This window comes from Biomphalaria glabrata, chromosome 6, assembly GCF_947242115.1.
Source record: "Biomphalaria glabrata chromosome 6, xgBioGlab47.1, whole genome shotgun sequence".
NCBI lineage: Eukaryota > Metazoa > Mollusca > Gastropoda > Planorbidae > Biomphalaria > Biomphalaria glabrata.
In genome coordinates this window covers 52478875-52494547 of record NC_074716.1, presented here as the reverse complement: position 1 = coordinate 52494547, position 15673 = coordinate 52478875, and the positions used below count along the sequence as shown (strand labels likewise).

Below are 15673 nucleotides of genomic sequence, written 5' to 3'. Positions count from 1 at the left end.
CTGCTTCTGGAGACATCTCAAGGAAAAATCAGTAGTGGAGTTCCTTAATCTTTGCAAGTACCAACTAGTCTATATTCCCTCAGGCAGATTACAATGAAATGAGCCAAATGTAATTTGAAGAATTCTTTTGGATTACCCATTAAAATTAATTTTAAAAACTCAGAGAATGAAATGTTCATGTAAAAAATTCGTAGAAATTCAAGATTTTATTGAAAGTCAAATCAATTTATTTTAGTCAATATTTCTTTGGCATAGATAAACAAGGCACAAGGAAACTGCAGAAGTGAGCAAAGATAAGAGCACCCACAAAGAATAACATAGTTAGAGAGATGGTTAACTCCCTTGCAAGCACTAGATGAACTATTCCAGTGATGCCCAAAGTACGGCCCGCGGGCCAGATCCGGCCCGCCAAAACAAAATTAAGAAAATCACCCACACCCCCTGCCCCCCCCCAAAAAAAAAAAGGTTGAAAAATGCAACTTTACCTATGTTAGAGCTCTCTCTTTTTTCTAATGGATTGGTACCACGACATTTAACACTTTAATGTAAAATGTAACAGAAAAAGTAAACGGATCTTTCCTTTTTTTGTGTGTTTGGAACATGATAATAAGCCAACATGTTTGTTTTATAAAGAAAGTGTGGCTGTTTAACAAAAAAAAAAAAAAGCATATGAACAGCATTATGAAGCAAATATAGCGGTATTGATGGGAATATTTACCAAAAAGAGACCAGAAAAATGAGTCGGTGGTGAGACTTGCTAAAATGTTGCTCACATTTGAAGTAGAGAAATGAACCCATTTTCCGACGCGTGAAAAACAAAAAATTCAAATATCCCATGAGTTAATGTAAGTACTACATCCATGGGTTTCTCATAAAATTAGTTTAAAGTCAATTTCATTTCTGTTTTTATTTTTGTTACTTTTTCGGTCATCTGGCCCGCCACACGAGTGTCGGAAATTAAAATGGCCCGCAGGTCGAATTAGGTTGGGCATCACTGAACTATTCCATTCTGACAAAATTGTCTAATACAAGAAAAAATAACAAAAAAAACATTTCTTTGAAATGACTGTATTTTAATTAATTTTTTTTTGCTGTATTCATCAATGCCAGCTTCACTTCATAATCTTGAGTTTCTAGGTTTATTATACAAAAAACTCACAAAGAAACATTTTTAGCTTTTTGTAACAGTTTTTGCCAGTTTATTCTTTGAAATGATACACAGTGAACAGAACTACATCAGTGCAAGAAACAGTTACACAATGTTACCAATCACTTGTAGCATCCCGTCACATCCTGTAACAGTCCGTATATTACAAGCAGGTATGGATGTAAGGGATGGCAGGTGGGGCTACAACCCCAGGGGCCTCCACAAGAAAGGGGCCTCCACAAAAGAGATTAAAATTTATCCGAAATTTCAATTGGTCAGTAACTTTAAAGCCTTTTTTATAACCTTTATTTTTTATGGCTTGCAAAAATGTCGTAATTAAAATGTGCAGGCTTGTAGCATGATTGGAATAAGTAATTACAGCTCTGGATTTACGGCAGTGCGTCTACCAAGGGCTTTACCCTCCACAAACTCAAAAATATACACTTTTAAAAATTAAAAATATGCGTATTAAATAATTTTTAAAAGGAAAGATTAAATTTTTAACAGCTCTATTTCTTTCTTTTAAAATAGACCGTGCTTTTAAAAATAAGTATTTTCATTCATAAGTGCATCTTTATTTAAGCTTTCGAAAAATTGTAGGGGGCCTCCACATTCTTAAATCCGGCCCTGATTACAAGCAACTCATCATACATTAGTAACTCTATTTGTAAATGTAAATAATAATTAGCGAATTCTGCATAAAAATTTAGCTGCCCAACTCAAAAGTCTAACAATGTTTTTAAAACTGTCACAGAAGTCACCGGTTCAAATGTTGTGGTACTCACCAGTCCAAATGTCAGACGGTGTCTTCACACCGCCAGATAAACACAAGTTACATTATGACACAAGTTGTTCTTTCTAAAGGTATATACATAACAATAATTGCCTAGAGTCGTATTGACTAAAAACAATCACATGATTGGAAAGAACATGTGAACACTTAATCAGGAACACAATGTGGTGAATAGTTCTAAAATATTACACAAAAAAAACAACATAACATTTTTATACATACAGTACAGTCCAATGTTTGTTCTCTGCCAACCATCTGGTCACTAAATTAAGGCATTGTCTTCAATGAGAATGACCACGCAAACCCAGTTGCAATGCCAGATAGACCTCAGGCGGTCACTAAATAGTGGACAATAATTTCATGACAATTATAAAATCCAGCTACCTTTTAACTCATAAAACATTCTTAGAATTTTCAATTTGACTACCGCGAATCCATCTCCTTTTTAACACCCGTCAAGCGCAAGGCACATAGTGCCAATGTTTAGCTGCTGTAGAGCTAAACATAACTCAGGATGAGAAAGACTGATGGGGATCTGATCATTTCAATAACAAAATTATACATTCCAGACATTTCCTACAAATTCTCATGAATAAAACACAGGAATATCTCACTACAACAAATTTTTAACAACTCGATAGAAAGTTATTCATATTCAAGTTGCCAGATTAAAAAATACAGCACTCAGTATTGGTTCCTTATAAGTTGGTTGTATACATCAAGTGTTGATTCCTTATGAGTTTATTTCATAAGAGTTGGTTGTTTACAAATAAGGTTGCCAGCCAGCAAACAGTTTACACAAGTTCCTGGGGTCGCTGGCTTTCTGGATGAGATAGTTGACTTGGCCAGAGATGCTGAGCTGGGCGTTGCCTTCTTGACCGTTCAGCTTCTGTTTGAGCCGGAGAAGAGTTCTCTCAGCCAGTTTATTCTTGTTGGTCTTGGGGTCTGTAAAAGAATAAAATGAAATCATAAACCTGAAACTACATGTGAACAAAAATATTTTTGGTTGACATGTTTCGGATGTTCTTTCAGATTTGAAGATTTTTACAACCAAGTCCAAGCCTCCCACAGGTTAACAACTGGGATAGACAGGAGATGGTGGCCATCAGGACTTGGGACCATTAAGACCATTGAACGACAGTCCAGAATGCATACCATAATGATTAGGGAGCTGATATGGAGGCCAACACTTGATATCCTCATATGAAAATCACTGCCTTCATTCTAATCTGAACTCTGACACCTGGTTGAGTCTCAACTCTGCCTCTATAGTTAACTATAGAAACAAGACCAAGTAGCTGTTGACATATGCTGACAGTACAAAAATTGTATATGGAATCTGACAGTAGAGATATGCTCAATGGAGTAGATATCAAACCCAGGACGCCAGATTTGGAAGACAAGCGCTTAACCACTCTGTCACCGCAATCCCTAAATCCTGAAGGGTTAAGTAAAATGATTAATAATTCAGTTTTATCTGTAAGGTACGAATTCCAAAAAACCAACCTATATTTCTGATGTTTGTGTCAGTATCACTCACTGCCCCTGCGACTTGACCACTAGAGGGCACCTGCCCACTGGCAATGGGGAGGTCAACATTGTCCACATTTGCTTCATCACGTTTTCTCTACATTGGAAAGTAAAACGAAAAAAAAAAAAAAAGATGTAATTTTTTTTCACATCAATCGTTAGTACACATTTAAAAACTTAACACACTACAACATCAGAAGATTAATAGGAAAAAATAAAACCAGGGAAGAAATAGAAATGTCATGATGACATCAGAGCAAAGTATGTAATGGAAGGAATAATGGTGGTGATGATACATTTTGCAAGTATCCGCCAGAGAGAAATATGATGATGACGATTAGGTAATGACTGACCTGTATGGTAAGTGCTTGCTGTGGAGTCAGTGTCCAATGAGACAAAGGGTCATGCATCAGGACCTGGACAATAGTCAACAGAGACTCACTGTTGTCTTTCATCACCTGCATAGTGTGCTCACAACACCTGAAACATTGAAAGCAAATGAGCATGTCATAAAGCTTAATTTCATTTTTCCCATTTGTACTTCACTGCTCTGTTAGGGTTAAACTTCCATAACATTTTTCTTTTAATCAGAAAATGTTATAATTGGTAGAGATAAATGCATGTCCTTTTTATATAACACAAATTAAGGTTTATGAACCAAAACATTTTTTTTAGTAAATTTAATGGGGTTAAATCAACTATGTCAATCAGGAGAGAAAGAGTTAAAGTACCGCTATTTGGCATGAAAAGATTTGAACCAGAGACTGTCATAAGGGAGAGTTAAAAACATTAAAAATCATCATAATGTGTAGATGTTTATCTCATTCTTTTAGAAGACTTAGTGACTAGAGTAGAAAATCCTGCTTAGAGTTCATTAGAGAAATTGATATGGAGGCCAACACTTTAGGAACCATGTAAAAACTTAAAGGACAAACCAGTCCAACCTTTTCCCAACTATTGGCAAGCAAACAGTAGGAGCTGGACAGACCCTAAAAAGTGTCCTGATATCCTCATATGAAAATCACTGCCTTCATTCTAATCTGAACTCTGACACCTGGTTAAGTCTCAACTCTGCCTGAGGTAACGTCCGGGGCAGATGTTACTAATCAGATTCCTCAGCAATTGTTCCCATGTGTTTCTGGGCTGTCGCTTCTTACTCTTTTCTTGGAATTGGGGTGAAAAGGGGGGGGGGGGGGGGGGCACGTTCCAGGTGAGTTCCAGGTGAGTGCTTGTCTAGGGATGTTGGATACAGGCTTGCAGAAAGTGCTTACATTGTCTCTGAAGGATATCTTCTTCAATGGGCTGCTGCTTTGTTCTTTGACACATTTCCTCATAAGTGATCTCGTCAGACAAGTGGGCCTTAAGTATTTTCCTGAGGTAGATATTGATGAATACCGGTACTTGGATATTTTCCATTGTGGTTCTCAGTACACTAGCTGAGTGAATATAGTCATTTTGGTGCATTATGCATATTACTATCAGACCAAAAGAAAAATGGGAACAGACCTATATAAATTATAATGTAGACCCTGGAAAATGAATTTTGAGCATGAAATAAGTTGTAAGGAAATATCAAGTAGGGCTGACATGTAATAAATAGTATGATTGGATTTTGTATTGATTCTTCCAAGTCATTGCCATTAATAATGCCAAATCAAAGTCACTGCCATTGTTAATGCCAAATGGGCTTTATTAATAAGCGACAATAAGACAAAGGTTTCTATTTGGGGGGAGACTTGAATGGTATCTAAATAGATTTCAAAATGTCTGTCACCTTCTGAAAGTTCCTTCAACACCAGTTATCCCCATTCCATCTACAATGTCACGGGTCAGTCGAAATGGAACAGTTTCTGGAGTAGGTAGAATGTGTCCCATATCAAAAGCAATGCCTGGAAACAGCAAACAATGGCATCATATTCAAGCATCTAATTTAATTACATATTGAATGTCTTCAACAAAAAATGCAATATTTATTAAATGAAACAAATGATTTTAAGCTATCAGTTATATAATAATCTTCTTCTTTTAAGTTCTGGGCATTAAGTGTGGTTTGTGAGTTCTTCATTGCATTTCAATTTGAGTTCTTCATTGCATTTCAATTTGAGTTCTTAATTTCATTTCAATTTGAGTTCTTAATCGCATTTCAATTTTTGCTATTTTGAATTCAGTCTATACACTTAAGTAAACATAGAATGGCTGCCGAGTCGTGCAGTATGCATTCCCGACATGTCAAATTGGTGCCCAGTCTAAGCCTTGTCCACCATCATCCTTTTCTGTCCCTTAAGAGGTTTGGTTTAGGAATGTAAGAAATTTGTCAAACAAATATTAACTGGAAATAAGTTTATTGTGTTTCATAAAGATACTTTAGAAACTAGAATCTTAAGCTTCTTCCCCTAACAACATCAACATCCCAGAGACTACTGGACAGACCTTAATCCCAGAGACTACTGGACAGACCTTAATCCCAGAGACTACTGGACAGACCTTAATCCCAGAGACTACTGGACAGACCTTAATCCCAGAGACTACTGGACAGACCTTAATCCCAGAGACTACTGGACAGACCTTAATCCCAGAGACTACTGGACAGACCTTAATCCCAGAGACTACTGGACAGACCTTAATCCCAGAGACTATGGACAGACCTTAATCTAAAAATTGCATGCACAAACATATTTACCTTTAATTGTTGTCAAAATAAGCACAGCTCAGAATGCTCAACTTTAAAATCATTCAATTAGCTATAATTAAATGTCAATACTCTAGGTATCTAATTTTATTTTTAGCCTTGCATAAAGCAAAATCACTGACCTAGATCTATATGTATCAGCTCTGCACTCTTGAGATCTACCAAAATATTCATCACATGCCTGTCTCCAAGACCCAGGATATAGCCAACTGAAAAAATGAACATTGACCCAGTATGTAACCAAATAAAGAATGATCAATATGCATGTAAAAAAAAATTCAAAAAACGCCAAGTTTTACTTGAAAATGTTGAAGCTATATTTTTGTCACGGATGAATGTGAGTATACTCTACAAAGTTCATTAAAAACTAAATATGAAAAATCACAACAAAATACAACAAAAATGTCAATTCCATAGGCCACTAAGGCTCTGGGTATGCCACACAGGCGTGTATGTATTCACAAAGACTTAAAAATAGTCACAAAGATTAAAAACATAGACATTGTGTCTTGAACAGCTTAGACTTTGTGCCATGATTGTAGACTGTGTCTCTTCAACTGAGACTGTGTCTTCAACTAAGACTGTGTCTTCAACTAAGACTTAATTGCACAAAACGCCAAACCATTTTCAGATGGTGAGTATGTCAAAAACTGCTTCTTACGTGCGTCTGAAGAACTGTTTTGTGATTTAAAAAAAAACAACAACCAGAAACCATGAAAAGAAAAAATCAAAGATTTGCCACTATTCGCTAAAATAGTACAAGATAGAATAGCTAAAATATCTTCAAATGTAACACATTTGCAGGTGGAAGATATTCAACATTCTTCTGCCTTATCACTTGCTAGTCTTGCGACATAAAGAACACGACACAAGGTGCCCATTTTGTCAGGTATGTCTTCCCAAGGTCCAAAAGAATATCTTCTAGTATTGCTACTCTCATGACAAACTAGAGGGGAAGAGCAAAAATGCCTTGAAGACAATACGATCGAGTTAAATAAAATCGTTTAAACAGCAACTGAGGGAGCCAGAAGTATGACAGGAAAAAATAAAGGATCAACCACGATTCTTTGGAGCAGAATGTATAAAGTAGTATCGTGACACGACACGAATTACTTTAGCACAGTAATAAAAAAATCAAAGATGAATTTCTTGACAGATTTGAGCAATTCAAAACCAACAAAACCTTTCTAGCATTCCTGGTAAATTCTCTCAAAACAAATAATAACAAAATCCACATAGAGCTATTTGGAATTGATACTGGATCTCTAGAAATGCAAATATCGATTTAAAAAGTAAAGCTTTGTGGAGTGGAAAATTTACAGTAAAAAAGCAAGTTGGAAAATTTGGAGGTCCAGAAATGTATGTAAAGCAACAAATGTGACAGTTTAAAAGAAATGTCTCGAGTTGAGACACTTAGCCTATATTCGACGAATGACATAGTCTTCAGAATGCTACAGTGAGGTGAAGTTGGCATTTGAAGTACTGACTATCTTTGGATCGACATATTTGTGCGAACAAGTGTTTTCTTGCATGAATATAATTAAAAGTAAAGTAAGAAGTCAACTAGCAAATGAACATTTAGGGTCGTGTTTGAAACTAAAAACAAGTAATCTATCCAAACTTTCTAAAAACCATGCAAAACCATCGCTCCCACTGAATTTGTTTGCTCAATTGTTTGTTAGTGAAGTACAAGATAGTGGTGTAAGTAAATGTTTGACTGTTTTAGTTGTTACCAAAAAAAAATAAATATTTATCTAATAATGCCAAATATATATATATTATCTAATTTTTGTGTGAAAAACACGTATATATAAATACATTCCTATTTTTTTATAAAAAAGAATTATTATATAAGTACTATTTATTGTTGGTAAGAAAAATTTGTGGCTCTTTAAAAACTAAAAAATTTCGTAAATTGTAATTTTTGGCTCTTTCGACTCAAAAGGTTGCCGACCCCTGATATAGACCATGTTGACTAATATAGTGAATCTAGTAAGTCTAGTCAAGCTTCGTAGGGTTGTTAAGATATGTCAACCGAATTTCCAATTTGCTGCATACTTGACCCAACACTTAGCTGGAATCAAAATATATAATTCAAATAAAAACAGAAGCTTGAAAATAAATAAAAAAGCATCTCACTGACCTATAGAGTTGGTAGCCACACTACGTGTGTATGCTAATCTCTTCTCAAACCAAACAGACGGCTCGGGAAAACTTTCCATGAAGAAGTAACGGAACACTGGCTTGAAATGGGCACATATTTCCTGATAAGCTTTGAACCTTTTCTCTGCACTGCTGCCTGCAATCTACAATCACAAAAATATTGCAATGACTTCTAGTTTGAAGAAGATCTTATCTTATCTTATCTTATATAATACAGACGTTACTTCAAAAAAGAAGATGATTACGTCCTACGCGCCATGCATTTAGTCATGCTGTGAAAGATACAGTTGTAAGGCAAAGTTTCTTTGGGCTTGTAAGTCTCGAAAGATAAATCGACTATTAAAATATGATTTGATACTGCGATTCCAATAACTTATATAAATTGTTTTAATTCAGTTATTGACATAGTAATGATTCTAGGATAATTAAAGACAGATTTTAATTGAATAATAATAAATGATTTTAATATTTTAAAACAAAAAATTGTTGCAATTTACAAACATTAAATTAAAAAAAATATTCTTAAATCAAACTGGAACTCAAATTGTGAATTGTTCACTTTTAAAAATTTACTTAACTACTGAAACTTAAAAAAAAATGTATGTCCTAAAAACAATTACACTTTTCTGGGACTAAGTATTTACATGCAAGTGACTTCGACAGTCTTTAGCCAACCAATCCTTTGGCCGATATCTAGCGTGGGCTCCAATGGGATTGTTTGGTTTGATAAGGTATTCCCCCAGAGGTTGAGTCCCCTCACACCACTGTAGGAGTCCACACTTCTGACTTAATGGAACCACCTGGAGTTGGATACAAGACAAAAAAAGATTTTTATCACTGAAACTATAACACTTTATCACTGAAACTATAACACTTTATCACTGAAACTATAACACTTTATCACTGAAACTATAACACTTTATCACTGAAACTATCACACTTTATCAATAACACTTTATCAATAACACTTTATCACTGAAACTATAACACTTTATCACTGAAACTATAACACTTTATCACTGAAACTATAACACTTTATCAATAACACTTTATCACTGAAACTATAACACTTTATCGCTGAAACTATAACACTTTATCACTGAAACTATAACACTATCATAACAATCAAATTTCATTCTGCATAAAAAAAATATTACAGATAGACACTACACATTAAAATACAGTAAAAGCTGCAAGTTCAACTCTAGACCTGGTACCTTGTATGTCCTGACATTAAGCTTTCTTTCTTGAGTCTCTGGTGCACTGGCCAGCAACTGATTCACAAGGGAGAAGACTTGCTGCATCACAGCATCTTGCCTCAGGTCATCCTGACCCTAGAGTCAAACAAAACAGTATCATTACAAATGACATATCATCCACATATTAAGGTAAGCTCAAAACAGTAAATGAGAGGCTGGTAGAGGTATAAGAGACAATTACTTTTAATTTTTTAAAAAAATCCACAGACCTTCACCAGCTGTGTCCTTGGCCTGCCATCAGAACCGTGGCAGACAATGACTTTTGGTAAATTAATGCCACCCACAATCGAGTAAGTGGGCTCAAATTTCAAAGGGGAGACCAAGTTGCTGTACATCCCAGATGGATCAACCTGAAGTAGGAATATGTATCCATCAAACAATACAAGCAGACCAAACACACACAAAATATTACACAAATGAATTTGGTTGTTACTAAAGGTAACTAAAACATTTCCAAAATCCTAAAATTAAAAGTCTTGGAACATTCTGTCACTTACCATTTAGTTACATAAAATTAAAAAAAAACCCAACTTACTTTTAATTCTACAGATGGCATCAACACATTGTCCATTTTTGGAAGTTTCAGAATATTCAAAGACTTAGGTATTGGAAGCTGTCCTGAAAGAAATGAAAATTCATTTTAACAATACAGATATATAGAGATATATATATAGAGAGATCTATTGAAAGAGAAATTGGGTGGACCAAACAACAAGTAAAATAATGCTCCCTTTCACAAGTCCAAATGTGTGTGGGCTAAGTTAAGATGGATAAGACTAAGACTAAGGCTAAGGCTTAGACAAAGACTACGAGTAAGAGTAAGACAAAGACAAAGACTGCTTTATTGATCCTTATTGACATTCGATGTGACTCTTTCCTCAAATACAAACAATACAACTACCAGGAATTTCCTGCATAGAATCTCAGAGCACATATCTTTGACTTGAATGAATACAGAATTATAGTGGGGGGCGGGAGGGTGTGTGTGTGTGTGTTCTAAACCGAAGTATCTCACAATACATTAATTAAATGTGGAAAATGATTATGAATAAGAAGCTATTCCTAGCTAGGTCTGCATAGAAAATTCTGTCAGACAATTCATTCAGGGTTTAATTTTTTAATTTTTTTTTTCAATATTAAAAGCAAATATAAATCCAATACAAAGATGATCTAGTTGTATTTAGTGACAAACATTTCAGAACACAAACATGTTGCTTCTAATGTGAACAGACCTAAAATTCAATATTATCTCCCATTATGTGTTGCCTTCCGCTTGGCGGCTTGATATGCGCAGAGGGTACAAAGTTATCACACGTTTAAAGGACACTGCAGGCGTGTACGAAACTAATGATGGGTTAGGGCATGAGGGGATTCTAAGACTCACTTAACTTACCCATTTTATTAGTGGCTGGTGTATTAGCTAACTGGATGTAAGCCAGACAGAGGAATTCCATATTTTTTACAATCGCTGAGACTTTGGCATTTTTCTTCAGTTTCTCTAGCAACAGTTTAGCTGCCTCCACTCTGGACTGATGAAACACAACAAGCAATAGGTTTTAAGAAAGATGCATCCAATGATTAGCATTTAGAATCAGGCTCATAAACAATAAAACACTTATTTTATTCTCCTGGGTTTTTTTGTCAGCCTCTCTTAGTTTGTGGGAAGCGTGGTCGAGAGGCCAAGTGCGCTTGAACTTGGCTTGGCTATGTAGAAAGGGGCTTGAGGTTTGACACCCGACTCGGGCAGAGTTGTGTTTACCGAGCGACTAAAGGCAGCACGGAAAACCAACTCCTAGATACCCCCTCCCCCCCACAAATGAGATTGGACCAAAAGCGCTCTGAGCATGCTATAGGCATGAAAGTAGCGCTATATAAAAGCTATAATAATAATAATTTACTATAAAATAATTTTCCGAACTAAAAAAAAAAAGCACTTCACAGGAGCCATACTTATATTGGAAATAATTAAGTTGAAAAAGGTCCATTAGACAGATAAATGTTGGGTGTATCTAGCTTTGCGTCCTTAGATTTTAAAAAGGGGATTTTTCGGCTCAACCCGATGTACTTGACCTAGTTAATATGTTCTAGCACAAGGATGTCCAGGCTTCAGTCCACGGAAGCCATATCTGGATGTGGTGCTACCTGGCCACTCAAAACTCCTGCCCTAAGTGCATAATAAAAGCTGCAGCTGTTCATTTCCAATGGACTTGTTTTTTGGTGGTGATACTGCTAGTCACATGCTTATTGGAAATAAATATGAGCCCCAGGTCAAAACTGTTTAGTTAACGCTGGGTTAGCATATTTTGATTAGAATGCACCAGGTCTCTAGCACAGAATAAAAATCCTAGATTCTCAAACTAGGTTAACAACTCTGACCTTTGACCCTCCCTTCCCCCTGTTGATGCTAAACTAAGTTTCATTTTGGACTTGATACATTCATAATGAAGATTAACTCCTTCCTCCCAATTAACGATACAATTATTGATATGATCCCATTAAATAAAATTAATTTTTGGTTTTATACATTTGTATTTGTTTTATATAAAAAGAGCATGCATTCTCCTATAATTCTATACTAAAAGTAACATTTCTGATTACAAACAAAAATGTCATTGAAGTTTTATCATAACAGGGTAGAATGTACAAATGTGAAAAACAAACAATTCTGTCAGAATGTGGAAAATAATGACGGAGATTAAGAGTTAAACCAGCTTACTTCTTCAGTGTGTTCCTGCACATTCCTACTCAGTTTGTTACTTCTTCCCCTTCCGGTGGTCTCCCCTTGCAACATTTCATCATCTTTGTTGGCATGGGCCAAAGCCATGATTACCCACAATGCATGGTGTGGATGATCTTCTGCTACTTTTTGCATCAACTATATTTAAAAAAAAAAAAACTTTCTAAAAAAACAAAGCTTATACTAAATGTGTCAATTAGTTTGGATCAGTCATGTAATTACATTTTTGTATAAGCATCAAATGACAATATATAAAGGGGACTAATTCAGCATATACCACCACTTCACTCAAGTACTATTTATTTCCCTTGTTTGAGGTACCAAAACCAAGTAATTTATTACCAATAGTTAATGAACTAATTATTTGTTGTTTTTTTTAAAATAGATTCTTGTGATGTCAAGTAAAAGAAATAATCGTGCAAAATCTCCGCATGATCCGAGAATGGGAGAGGGAGAAATAACATGCACAAACTTTTTGGCCAGGCAGACAGAGTGCGTTGATATAAGCTTTGTAAAAAGAATGTTACCGTTGCATACATTAGAGCTAAACACTGTATGAGAATATTTTCGAACTTCAATTGAATTGAGCCGAGATGTCTATCAAACTTAATTGGATCCTAAAGTAACTAAGACTAAGACTAAGTCTGCTTTATTGATCCTTGCGGAAATTTGTTGTGATTACAAGGACTCGTTTCTCATGTAAAGACAACACAACAGAAAAATACACATAAATACAACAGACAACATAAAAGAGTTCATTCAGCGACTATTAACAAATTCATTAGACGAGAAATGATTAGTAAATTTATGACCTGCATAAGGACTTGTTGAAACAGTGTGCTGTCAGCCGAGGTCATCCTCGCTGCCAATTGGTAATACAAGGGAAGAAACTTAAAGGTTTTGATCCTAGCAAGGCAACTCTGAAAGAGAAGAAATAGAAAAAAAAATAAATAATTTTTTTTTTGCAATGAATAATAAACAATTAATTATAATTTTAGAAAGATTAAAATAGTTTTCTCAAAACATATATTTAATACATGCACGGAAAAAAAAATTTATTTATTTTTTTTTAACTCTTCATAGTGCGATAACATATTATGAGTGGAAGGATCTATAATTAGCATTTCTTGTAGTGGTGGGAATGATTAGGTGAACCAAAAAAAAGGGGAGATAAGAAAAACAAAATTGGTTATTTATTGATTTGTTTTTTTTAGTGAGTTTGACAATTACAATAAAGGAATAAAGAAATGTTTAAACTCCCATCCAGTCAAATGTTTAAGCTCCCATCCAGTCAAATGTTTAAGCTCCCATCCAAACACATGTTTAAGGTGGAAATAAAAAGTAATGATAATTTAACACCTTTGTGTAAACTGTACCAGGCAGCTCTTATGATAAATATAAGTAGATATTTATTTACACTTAAGCTTATTATTGTGTTGTGCGCAATGGCTTACATAGTAAAATATAGAAATGATTGCATACAAACCTATTTATTCTATTTTAGTTTAATGGACTATGCTGGCTATGAAATGCACATATTTCCATGCCTATATAAAAGTGTTTTATGTGGGTCTTCTTTGGTTAATAGCCAATGAAATTTAAAAATCGCCTTAAGTCCGGACCTATTCTCGCTTTTCCGGAAACATTCCATCAATGGAAATTCCCATACTAGCAAGTTTGGACCTTTTGCTAAACATTGTTAGATAGAGAAAAGCGAAAGTAAAAGAGTCAGAAATGTAAAAAAATGGAGCCTGAGCAATTCTGATAAAGTAGTCTAGCAATAAATACAGAAATAAAAAAGTTATAGATAATATTAGGGCGGCTTGTACGCAATGCTTAACGCGTCACGATCAGTGATTTACTCTATAGACCCTTGTTTCTTTCATAAGTAAAAGAGTACTTTATTTTAAAATAGAATAACCCTTTCATTGACTAAATGGTTAATATATTACCAGCATATTATTAGTATATGGTGTTTGTATTTCTGTTTAATTAGAGAAAAAGAGTTAAACATTATTCCAGGAAAATAAAGATTAAGAAGCAATTAAAAATCAGATCTTTAAAAAATATCTTAACTTTTGATCTAATCCAGTCTAGTTTCAAATCAAATGATAAAACTGCCAACTTATCTTATCTTATATAATACAGACGTTACTTCAAAAAAGAAGATGATTACGTCCTACGTGTCATGCATTTAGTCAAGCATATTAACCAATGACTTAAATTCTGCCAAGTCACTGGTTTTCCTGGCTAGCTCAGGCAACCCTCTCCATGCTCTAATAGCACTAGGGAAGAAGGAGCATTTGTACAAATTTGTCCTAGCATATGGGACGAGGAATGTGCCTTTATCTTTGTGTCTTTCTGAGTATTTTATTAAATTTTGTTTCTGTATTTGACGATTATGGTTCAGTGTTTTATGTATAATTGCTACTTGACTTTTGAGTCTTCTGTCCTGAAGGCTTTCTAAATTGAGTGATTTTACTATATATTCGTTTGTTATGAAATAATGATACAATAGAATATTTTAAATGCTTAACATTATTATCAAGTTTTAGCAGTCAAGAACAACTCATCAGCTAAACAGAAGTTAGAACTTTAACAGACTAAGAAATGTAGTCTTTTCAAAGAGCCACCGAAATTACAAAAAAAAAACCTTAATGAGTTCATTGATGGGGTCATTTCCATGATTCTCAAACCACAAGGACACAACTCTGAACACTCTGACATTGTGGAGGTCACCCCACTGTAGGCACCTCAAGTAATTGATGAGGGCCTGCTTTAAGAACTTTTCACGGTCCAGAACAAGAGAGTTGATCTCCTGCTGATCAATGAAGATGTTTTTCTCTATCAGATTCAGATATTTGCTGAAAGAAAAACCATTCAGTGTGACAATGAAGTTACTACATAAATGATTACAAAACATTAGAAAACTTTTAAAAATATGTTTTAAGTTCATTAACTCTTTCTCTCCGTAATTATTTTCCATGATCCGACGGGATTATTCATTTTGCTCATTCGTAGCTCACTTCCTTGTTATGATTAAACGTCTATAACTTTGTTATCAGAAAACGTGTTATTTGGTATTCTTCTTCTTCTTCTAGCCAGCTTTATTGCTGCTGAGCTGTCAGCTCTTTTGCAGACTGTGCCAAGGAAAAAAAGTGTGCTGTTCTCTTCAGTTGTTCAGCACTGCCATACAGGGTGTTGGTTATGTTGGGCTGTAGTGGAAGTAGGGTCTGCCTAAGGTGGATTAGGGAGGGGCATTCAAAGAGGGTTATTTGGTAAAGATTTAAAGGGGAGTGCATGCTCCTTTTATGTGACACAAATTAATGTTTATGAAAAGACAAAAACTGATTTG

General features: G+C 34.9%; 1 protein-coding gene across 2 annotated transcripts in view; it reads right to left on the bottom strand.

The window, feature by feature from the left end:
- Positions 1 to 1051: 1051 nt before the first annotated feature.
- The window catches only part of LOC106052275 (serine-protein kinase ATM-like), a 63162-nt gene continuing 48540 nt past the window's right edge, over positions 1052 to 15673 (bottom strand). Inside the window, exons 47-60 of one of the 2 annotated variants that reach the window (XM_056032552.1) lie at positions 14972 to 15182; positions 13131 to 13238; positions 12298 to 12456; positions 10975 to 11110; positions 10117 to 10199; positions 9791 to 9931; positions 9540 to 9656; positions 8967 to 9122; positions 8303 to 8465; positions 6282 to 6368; positions 5245 to 5359; positions 3824 to 3950; positions 3447 to 3567; positions 1052 to 2885 (exon numbers count right to left, since the gene is read on the bottom strand). In XM_056032552.1, coding sequence (XP_055888527.1) covers positions 2704 to 2885; positions 3447 to 3567; positions 3824 to 3950; positions 5245 to 5359; positions 6282 to 6368; positions 8303 to 8465; positions 8967 to 9122; positions 9540 to 9656; positions 9791 to 9931; positions 10117 to 10199; positions 10975 to 11110; positions 12298 to 12456; positions 13131 to 13238; positions 14972 to 15182 — 1906 coding nt within the window. In that variant the 3' untranslated portion in view covers positions 1052 to 2703. The remainder of the gene's footprint in view (positions 2886 to 3446; positions 3568 to 3823; positions 3951 to 5244; positions 5360 to 6281; positions 6369 to 8302; positions 8466 to 8966; positions 9123 to 9539; positions 9657 to 9790; positions 9932 to 10116; positions 10200 to 10974; positions 11111 to 12297; positions 12457 to 13130; positions 13239 to 14971; positions 15183 to 15673) is intronic. The other variant, XM_056032551.1, reaches the window with a different exon arrangement.